Here is a 10,801-nt window from a genome sequence, read left to right on the forward strand (position 1 = left end):
AAAAGGGAGGGTTTTTAATTAAAAAAAAAAAAAAAAAAATGTTTCCGCATATTACTAGAGGTCTGAATTATAAACTCGGCAGGAAAAAAGCTGCAAGTTTAATGGCACGAATTCAACTAAATATAAAAACAAAATAGAGAACGGTTAAACGATTATCCATGCAGGAGACGATTATGCATGCAGGAGATGTGGATTTATCAGTGAAGTTATATTCTGGTGGGAACACAGTGGGATATGGGTGCCTTAGCCCAGGGCCGTATTTAGGGAGCACAGGAATGGCCATTTTTTCCTTGGGCCATTTTTTCCCTAATAAATTTAATGTGGTAAAATACTAAAAATATTGGCTTAAAATTTGGAGTATCCGCCCTAAATAAGTCACTCTTTGAACCCCCTCGCTGAAATAGGGGCCTGGTAGGGGCCTAGGAACACAGAGTGACAAGGGATAACATAGTAGGAGGGTGCCCCCCGTCTGAAATCCTAGATACGGGCCTGTCCTAGCCAATACAGGGGTGGGAAAGTTTGAGGACAGTGTTCAGGTGTCCAGAAACAAATGGGAAGGCTCATGCACAAGGAAATTTCTCACTTACTTTCCGTTTCCGGAATCACCTTTAAATCTTGAACTTCCAGAAGTTTGCAACTTGAACAGCTCTCTGGTTGGCTTCCTTTAGGTCATCGTGTGTGCAGGTAGTCTCTAATTGTTCACAGTTGAGAAGATGTTGTTCATCCTGTGTTGCACCACACTCACACTTGTCATCTTGGGTGTACGAGAATCAGGGTCTTCCAGATGGTATAGGGGAGTTCTGCACCGAGCGATGGTTCTTCTTTAAGTTCCAAGAAATTTCTTATTAGGTGTTTAAGGACTTTTAGAATATGTATCAACCTTTGGTATTCAAGTAATATTACACTTTAATACATAGGTAGGTAATATCAACCGTATTCAAGTACTTGCACAAGTTGTAGATACCAATTATCTAAAGGTCCTAAAGAGAGACTGTCCTCAAGTTCTGTGTCCTGAAAGTCGAACCTGTTTTGATCATCGGGACGATACCTATTTGATCATTTATGTAAGTAATGTACCTACCTACATGAGTACATGGTTCAGTAAACTGTAGAACTTAGAAACTTAAAAAATGGGTCCTTTCCTGGTAGTCATAAAATGGGACCCTTGCTGGTACTCGTAAAATGGGACCATCATGAGCCGCCAATGGGTTTGTTTGTCCCTTTACTTTCTATCGCACTGATTGGTTGATACAATTTCCTACTTTCACATCAAGCAAAGAGAAACAAATTTCCTTTAGGATTTTAGAAGATGATGAAGTTTGGGAGACCCACATCTTCAGATAGAGCGTGGTTAGTGGTTGCTTCCTACACGGGGGGCCTGGGTTCGACTCTCGGCCTAGCTGAAAGTTGGCTTTATTCTCGTGTTAGCTGGTGCGGACATAGTTTCAGATGACCGTCTTGTGCCTTTTAAACAGATTGGTTACCTACCACTCTTGTGCCAGGACTCACAGTTCTTCTTCTTCTTTTTATTCTTCTTCTTCTTCTTCTTCTCCTTCTTCCTTTCCTTCTTGTACTTGTGTTGTACTGTTCATAAGTATTATTGGTGGAGATGCCAAAATTACAATATCGTACCTGTGTAAATATTTACCTCGTCTCCTCCTCCTTCTTCTTCTCCTCCACTTTCTTCTCCTTCCTCTTCTTCTTCTTGTTCTCCTCCTCCTCCTTCTTCTTTCTTCTTTTCTTTTTCAAACGTTAACCCTATCTAGTTTCAGGCAATCAAAGACCTACCAACTGCCATTTTGATCGACACCATGCATAAATAAATAATAATCAATGACAAAAGGGTGTCCCACCTCTATTATTTTCTAAAGGACATAGGTCCTACTACCTACCTACCTACCTATGTACAGATTTTGTATAATTTTACCATGATACCCATACCTATTATTTACCTACGCAGGGCCGTATCCAGGATTTGTTCCAAAGTTTCGGAGTACACCCCATAGTATAAAAGAGGAAAAATGACGTCCGAGGTGGGGGAGAGCAGGTCCTCCTAAATACAGCCTTGTAACTAGGTATAATATACATACGTAGATAGGTGGGTATGTTCACACCAGGTGTGGGTATAGCTGGGTAGTAGGGATATAGCGCAGGCGCAGGCAATTTCTATACAGAACTGACAGTGATTTTAAAATGATGCATAATGGATTTTCGAGGGGAAAAAAAAAATGTACAGGATGTTTCATTGAAGAAGCAGGGTCGTACTCACCCCTCCCCCGCCCCCTCGAGGTTCATTTTTCCTACACTACTATGAGAGTATGAGGTAGTCATAACTTTGGGTTGTGTATTTTGGGTCACTATACTTATTAGTAGGTATTTTAGGTATTTGCTATTAAACTCATTTTGATATTTTAATTTATTTCGGATTCAAGTGTATCAAGAGCATGACCCACCCAGTATTCAGAGTGTCACAGGTCACAGGGTAAATATCAACAGCACCACCCCGTATATTCCTATACATAAATCAATCTGCATAATATGTTTCGCTCATAATGTTTTAACACCGTCACGTTACAAAAAAAGGGGGTGCCTGGGTTCGACTCTCGGCCTAGCTGAAAGTTGGCTTTATTCTCGTGTTAGCTGGTGCGGACATAGTTTTAGATTACCGTCTTGTGCCTTTTAAACAGATTGGTTACCTACCACTCTTGTGCCAGGACTCACAGATCTTCTTCTTCTTCTTCTTCTTCTTCTTCTTCATCGTCATTTCCTTCTTGTACTTGTGTTATACCTACTGTTCATAAGTAGGTATTATTGGTGGAGATGTCAAAATTACAATATCATACCTGTGTAAATATTTACCTCGTCTCCTCCTCCTTCTTCTTCTCCACTTTCTTCTCCTTCTTCTTCTTCTTCTTCTTCTTCTTCTTCTTCTTCTTCTTGTCCTCCTCCTCCTCCTCCTCCTCCTCCTTCTTTCTTCTTTTCTTTTTCAAACGTTAGCCCTATCTAGTTTCAGGCAATCAAAGACCAACCAACTGCCATTTTGATCGACACCATGCATAAATAAATAATAATCAATGACAAAAGGGTGTCCCACCTCTATTTCTAAAGGACATAGGTCCCTACTACCTACCTACCTATGTCTATGTACAGATTTTGTATAATTTTACCATGATACCCATACCTATTATTTACCTACGCAGGGCCGAATCCAGGATTTGCTCCAAAGTTTCGGAGTACACCCCATAGTATAAAACAGGAAAAATGACGTCCGAGGTGGGGGAGAGCAGGTCCCCCTAAATACGGCCTTGTAACCAGGTATAATATACATACGTAGATAGGTGGGTATGTTGTTCACACCAGGTGTGGGTAGTATGTAATAGTATGTATATAGCGCAGGCAATTTCTATACAGAGCTGACAGTGATTTTAAAATGATGCATAATGGATTTTCGAAGAAAAAAAAAAAAGTACAGGATGTTTCATTGAAGAAGCAGGGTCGTACTCAGCCCCCCCCCCCCCCCCCCCCGCCGCTTCTGTCGTCCCCCCTGCCTTCTCCTCCTCCGTTCTTCTCCTATTTCTCTTCTCCTTCTTACTTCTTTTCTTCATCCACTTCTTCTCCATCATTTCTCGACTTTTCATGACGTTGTGTGATGTTGTGAAGGAGATATTCTTATCTGTTCCGAGTGGTTTTGGGTGGATTTCAATATAGGTAATGGCGTAGCCCTCCCACCCAGGGGGGAGGGGGGTGCTTCATACTGTTGGCCTTCCCACCCCATGGGGGGGGGCGTTTCATACTGTTCATTGCTCACGGCATTCAAGGGAAATCAATCATGTCGGGAATTTTTTTTGGAAATCAGGCAAGTGTGAGAAGGGACTCGGTGTTATCTGATGAATCGTGAGTGTGAATAATAACTTAAAAACTTGGGTATTGAATAAAAATCTGGGTATTGAAACGAAATAAAATAAAATTATTGAATTGAAACCCGCGGGTATTGAATGTGAGACTTTGAGTGAAAAAGTTTGATTTCACACGGATGGTTTAATGGCACTGCGTATAGCTACTAAGGTTTTTGGTGACGTGGGTTTCACACTCCTTTCGGTGACTACCCGCCTCCTCACATAACCTCACCCTGACTGGGGCCGGTCGGGGAACGCCAGCAGAACGCCATTGTCCAGATGGACACCCATATGGATACCAACCACGCTGATCCATTGAGAACTGGTGCATTTTACGTGCTGTCACAGCTGGCTTCCTTTACTTATCTGATAAGTAGTTATATACATAGGGACATAGGTGATAGGTAATGTATCTCCATTCATAAGAACATCATCAGGAAGAGTTGTAAAGCCTCCTATTCGCCATGGATATGATTGAATTTTGTTTGTGTTATGAGAAGAGAGATGTGTAGAATGGTGGCCAGTGATTATCAAAGATCGAGTTCAGTTTATATTCTAATTTTCACCAAGTAAGTTACTCTTAATCTTAAACACATATGAAAGGTGCGAGCTTTCCACGATCTAACGCGTTCCCTTCGGTACATGTTACTCGGAGGGCGAAAGTTCTTCTCCTTGTTTCTCCGGTTTCAACACACTCTTTCTCTTTTGTTCCAGGGTGGGCGATAGCGGCGGTCCATGTTACACGTTATACGGAGGGCGAAAGTTCTTCTCCTTGTTTCTCCGGTTTCAACACACTCTTTCTCTTTTGTTCCAAGGTGGGCGATAGCGGCGGTCCATGTTACATGTTATACGGAGGGCGAAAGTTCTTCTCCTTATTCCTCCAGGTTTTAACACTCTTCCTTTCTTTGTTCCAGGGTGGGCGATAGCGGCAGAGGAGCGTGAATGGAAATACCGTCTGTCCATCTACTACGTGAAGCTTCTGGATTCTGGCACTTTCACCTGTACCACGCCACGAGGGCTGAGCAACTCTGTCAATGTCAATATCAAAGGTAAGTTTATCGACTCCAATATTAAGCTATGTCTAGACATAGTCGACGCCGTCGATAGACGTTGCGTCGTCGACTGAAACCGTACTCTGCCTCGATAACATAGATTCACCTCTTCACCTCGTCGATCGACGGCGTTGACTATGTGTGGACCAGTGGACACAGCTTTACACCACATCGGAGAAAATATCAAGTCAGTAAAGCCAATATCTGTGGCTGAGTGGATGCGGTTTGCAAGTTGAAAAGTTACAGTCTACAGGTCTACACTACCGTTGATCGACATAACCTGAAACACGTCCACACTAAAAAAAAAAAAAAAAAAAAAAAAAAAAAAAAAAAAAATTTCTTTGATTTTTAAAAAAGGGATAATAAAGAGGTAGGTTACTATATGATTTTAATAATTAATTATTATTATTATTAGTACCTTGTATATTAATTTTTAATTAACCACCGCCATCGCGCCAGTACGCCAGTAGCACCTTCACTGCACCAGAACACTGAAGTTGAGTAACGTCGAGCGTGGTTAGTATACGGATGGGTGACCATCTGGGGAATCACGCGCTGCTGACTTTATATGTAGGTAGGTATAGTGACGTTAAACCTACGTAGGTATAGGGAGAGAGAGAGTGAAAGAGAGAGAGAGAGACATGGAGGAGCCAGAGAGCGAGGGATGAGCAAGAGGAAATGGAGAATCCAAGGGAAGGAGATGAAGAGAGCTAGAGAGAAAGGAACAAAAAAAGAGTGAGGAAAAAGGAAAGAGAGAGAAGAGAAAACCAAGAGAGAGAGAGAGAGCGAAAAGAGAGGGGTGTGAGAAAGACAGAAGATAGATCAAAAGGGAAATAGAGAGAGAGAGGGATAGGAGGAAGGGGGAAAGGGGAGACGAGGCTTTTCCAGGAAATGAGAAAATGAGAGAGAGAGTCAATATTTTAATATCGGAAAATAATGTAGGGAGATATAGATATGTAGGTATGTAGGTAGGTATAAATGGAAAATAATGACAGATAGGTGTAAAATAGGCGATAGGTGTAAAATGGGCGTTGAACAAGCAAACGCTTACGGTGGTTGATGACTACCTACAGCAGTCTCACAGCTCTCTGAAATGCTGAAAATATGTAGGTATGTGTACCTACAATCCCACACATACCTTAACAGTAAAGGGGAGACGAGGCTTTTCCAGGAAATGAGAAAATGAGAGAGAGAGAGTGAATATTTTAATATCGGAGAATAATGCTGGGAGGTATAGATATGTATGTAAGTAGGTATAATTGGAAAATTTTGATAGATAGGTGTAAAATAGGCGGTAGGTGTAAAATGGGCGTTGAACAAGCAAACGCTTACGGTGGTCGATGACTACCTACAGCAGTCTCACAGCTCTCTGAAATGCTGAAAATATGTAGGTATGTGTACCTACAATCCCACACATACCTTAACAGGAGCCAATGGAGCCATACCTACGTAATAAAGAGGTAGGTTACTATATGATTTTAATATAATTATTATTAGTACCTTGTATATTAATTTTTAATTAACCACTGCCATCGCGCCAGTAGCACTTTCACTGCACCAGAACACTGAAGTTGAGCAACGTCGAGCGTGGTTAGTAGGTATACGGATGGGTGACCATCTGGGGAATCACGCGCTGCTGACTTTATATGTAGGTAGGTATAGTGACGTTAAACCTACGAAGGTATATCAAACTAATTCATTGAACGTAAATAACACCATAAAGCCTCAGGGTATTGCCGATCTATTCCTGGAATAGGAATAATGATAATGAAACAGATACTATATGGAGAGAGAGAGAGAGAGAGAGAGAGAGAGAGAGAGAGAGAGAGAGAGAGAGAGAGAGAGAGAGAGAGAGAGAGCACACGGATGGTTTAATGGCACTGCGTATAGCTACTAAGGTTTTTGGTGACGTGGGTTTCACACTCCTTTCGGTGACTACCCGCCTCCTCACATAACCTCACCCTGACTGGGGCCGGTCGGGGAACGCCAGCAGAACGCCATTGTCCAGATGGACACCCATATGGATACCAACCACGCTGATCCATTGAGAACTGGTGCATTTTACGTGCTGTCACAGCTGGCTTCCTTTACTTATCTGATAAGTAGTTATATACATAGGGACATAGGTGATAGGTAATGTATCTCCATTCATAAGAACATCATCAGGAAGAGTTGTAAAGCCTCCTATTCGCCATGGATATGATTGAATTTTGTTTGTGTTATGAGAAGAGAGATGTGTAGAATGGTGGCCAGTGATTATCAAAGATCGAGTTCAGTTTATATTCTAATTTTCACCAAGTAAGTTACTCTTAATCTTAAACACATATGAAAGGTGCGAGCTTTCCACGATCTAACGCGTTCCCTTCGGTACATGTTACTCGGAGGGCGAAAGTTCTTCTCCTTGTTTCTCCGGTTTCAACACACTCTTTCTCTTTTGTTCCAAGGTGGGCGATAGCGGCGGTCCATGTTACACGTTATACGGAGGGCGAAAGTTCTTCTCCTTGTTTCTCCGGTTTCAACACACTCTTTCTCTTTTGTTCCACTCTTTCTCTCCCCTCACTTGCCTCTTCTCCTCTCTTCCTCACTTTGTCATTTTGTCTTCTCGTTCTCTCTCTCCCTCTTTGGTCCGCTCTCTTCCTTCTCCTCTATTCCGTCCTTCTCTCTCTCTCTTTCTCTCTCTCCCTCCTTTCTCTCATCTCTCCCTCTTCCCTCACTTGCCTCTTCTCCTCTCTTCCCCTTTTCACTTTGTCATTTTGTCTTTTCTCTTCCTTTCTCCCACTCTCCCCCTCCCCTTAACACCATTCCCTCTTTTTGTCAATTCTTTCTCCCTCCCTCTTCCTGTCCTTTCTTTCCTTCCCCTCCTGTCGGTAATGGCCGCACGTGATGTTCAATGTTTTACCCCTCCCCCTACTGAAAGGGAGGTAGAGGGAGGAGAAAGAGAGTTAGGGGGAGAAAAGAGAATGAAAAGGGAAAAAAGAGGGATATTTTTCGGGAACGGAGGGATATTTGACGAGAGGGGAAGTCACTGCTTTTTGTCCCGCGGTCTCTTGTCCCCCGGGTGAAAAATGTGTCGCCCGAAATGACGACAAAACAGAGAGCGTTCACACCAGCCTGGGTATTACACCTTTGACCGGTACACGAAAGGAAAAGAAGAACTAAAGAAAGGACAGGAAGTGGAAAAATAGGAGAAGACTCCAGAAGAGTAGAAATAAAAAGAAGGTGAAGAAGAAGGAGAAGAAGACGAACAAGCTGGGCCCGTCCCTCCGGGAATTTTTTAGCCCGTAGTTTATTCGATCGTGATTAGATAAAATCAGTACCTATGTACCTACCTAATTTGTTTAATATTCAGTTTATTATCATTCTTGATTTGATTTTTTGATTTTACTTTCACGTAATGATTTAAAATCAAGACTAGAGCCCGTTCTCCCTTTATTCCCAATAAAATGTTTAAGTCACCCATCCATTTATTGGCCTTCATCGGCGTTGCTTAACCTAGAAAACGCTAAAACCGGTCTTAAAATAACGACTGAAGTATTATCTAAAACTTTCTCGCTTTGAGTTCATAGGTCATTGCGACAAATTTCAAGATCAGACCTCATTTGTGTGAGAAAATGTGAAAAAAATCCCCCAAAAACCAGTTTTTTTGGATTTTTGGCTTTATGGTTCTCTGGACAAAATTTGCACCACCATTTTCGTGTTCCTGATAAAAAGACCTTTAATTTGATATATAGGTCGACCAGGTTTGGATAAGTCCTTCTATGGGAACAGACAGACAGACAGACAGACAGACTGACAGACAGACACCGAAGCGAATACAATAGTCCGTCCCTTATACCTTTTTAGTCCGTCCTTCCTTTATTATTACAATAGCAATAAAAAGGTATAAGGGACGGACTATTGTATTCGCCTGGTCTGAATTATAAACTCGGCAGGAAAAAAACTGCAAGTTTAATGGCACGAATTCAACTAAATATAAAAACAAAATAGAGAACGGTTAAACGATTATCCATGCAGGAGACGATTATGCATGCAGGAGATGTGGATTTATCAGTGAAGTTATATTCTGGTGGGAACACAGTGGGATATGGGTGCCCTAGCCCAGGGTCGAATTCAGGGGGCACAGGAATGGCCCCCTATCCTTGGACCATTTTTCCCCCAATAAATGTAGTAAAATCCTAAAAATATTGGCTTAAAATTTGGAATATCCGCCCTAAATAAGTCACTCTACCCCCTTGCTGAAATAAGGGCCTGGTAGGGGCCTAGGAACACAGAGTGACAAGGGATAACACAGTAGGAGGTTGCCCCCTGTTTATAAGCGGCTGTTCAGATGCTCGGGCCCCCTCCTCTGAAATCCTAGATACGGGCCTGTCCTAGCCAATACAGGGGTGGGAAAGTTTGAGGACAGTGTTCAGGTGTCCAGAAACAAATGGGAGGGAGAGGAAGGAAGGAAAAAGTTGAAACTGTAATCGAAATAGAAATAGTTTTGCGAAACGAGGAGAAAGAGAAGGTGTGGGAGTGAGATAGGGAAAGAGAGTTAAAAGAGGGAGAGACAGAGGCTGAAAGAGGGGAGAGATAGGGGAAATTGTGAGGAAATACGGAAGGGGATATGCAGGAGAGAGAGAGAGAGAAGGAAACCTAACTAACTGAGAGAGGGAGAAAAAGGAAGGGGAATAGAGAGGAAAGAGGAAGGAATGGACCGTGAGAGAAGGAGACAAGAACACTGAAAGCGGGAGAATGAGAGAAAAATAGACAAAGAGACCAAAAGAGGAAGACCAAAGGACTTCAAGAAGGGAGAGTCAGGGAGAGAAAGGAGAAGACAAAAGAACTGGAAGAGGAAGAATGAGAGAACGAAATAGACAAAGAAACTAAAAGAAAGGAAAGAGAGAGGAAGAAGGGAAGGGAATGTGGGAGGGGGAGGCAAAAGGACTCTAAGAGGAAGGATGAGAGAGAAATAGACAAAGAGAATAAAAGAGGAAGAAGGGGAAAGGAAGTCAGAAAGGAAGGGGAAGATAGTTGGAGAGGGAGGGGAAATAGAATCGCATTAGTTTTATTTCACTTGTTTATATCCATCACAGTGAAAAGTACGCTTGGCCAGGAAACGACACTCGATCGATGGAAAAGCTGCTAGCTAATCCGATGGTCCAAGTCAAATACAGGGTATTGGTCAAGGTAGTGGTCCCGTAAGGAATACGTCATGGTCAGTATTTTTCGCTTGTTTGGCGGACAAAAAGGGTTGTTTTTCCTGTACCAAAACGTTATCCTGAAAAGCACGATAGAGCAGAGAGTAAAGAACTTCGGGTGTGGGAGGTTAAAGAGATATATTGGGAAACGTTCATAAATCTTCTATTTTTTCCTTGATTAGAAAATTGCGTGTTGTTCGGTACCCATTTTCTTTTTTCCTGACGAAACAAAATGAATTTCGGGGTACAGAAGACAAAGGGGGTAGAAAATTCTTTTGATTGAAACCCCGTGACGTTTTGTCCTCATTTTTCGGGCGACTTTATAGGAAAAACTTAACAGTCGGGTTTCTAGTCCCACTCCTAGGATTACGTAATTTTCTACTGTTAAAAGCAGTGAATAGCTTTCCATCTTTCCAATAATTGATCTTGCTCCTTCTCCTTCTTTTTCGCATCCATATTTTTTGCGTGAGCCCTTCACATGCCATAATTCGGAAAAAAAACATGCTTAAATTGCTTACGTAGCTACGTCATGTCATGAAGATTGCTTAGTGCGTATGCTCACTGAATTAAATGAGGAAAGTAGAAACCGTAAATGCGCGAAATCCGCGAACATAATCGCGAAATCCGCGACCATAATCGCGAAATCCGCGAACATAATCGCGAAATCCGCGAA

General features: G+C 42.2%; 1 protein-coding gene across 1 annotated transcript in view; it reads left to right on the plus strand.

Moving 5' to 3' along the window:
* The window catches only part of LOC103516196 (locomotion-related protein Hikaru genki-like), a gene marked incomplete at its 3' end in the record, with an annotated part of 29,276 nt that overhangs the window by 7,374 nt on the left and 11,101 nt on the right, over nucleotides 1–10,801 (plus strand). The window contains exon 3 of the mRNA XM_026828658.1: nucleotides 4,811–4,945. Within this exon, the coding sequence (XP_026684459.1) occupies nucleotides 4,811–4,945 (135 nt within the window). The remainder of the gene's footprint in view (nucleotides 1–4,810; nucleotides 4,946–10,801) is intronic.

The sequence above is a fragment of the Diaphorina citri genome, unplaced genomic scaffold, assembly GCF_000475195.1.
Source record: "Diaphorina citri unplaced genomic scaffold, Diaci psyllid genome assembly version 1.1 scaffold1505, whole genome shotgun sequence".
NCBI classification, from domain to species: Eukaryota; Metazoa; Arthropoda; class Insecta; order Hemiptera; family Psyllidae; genus Diaphorina; species Diaphorina citri.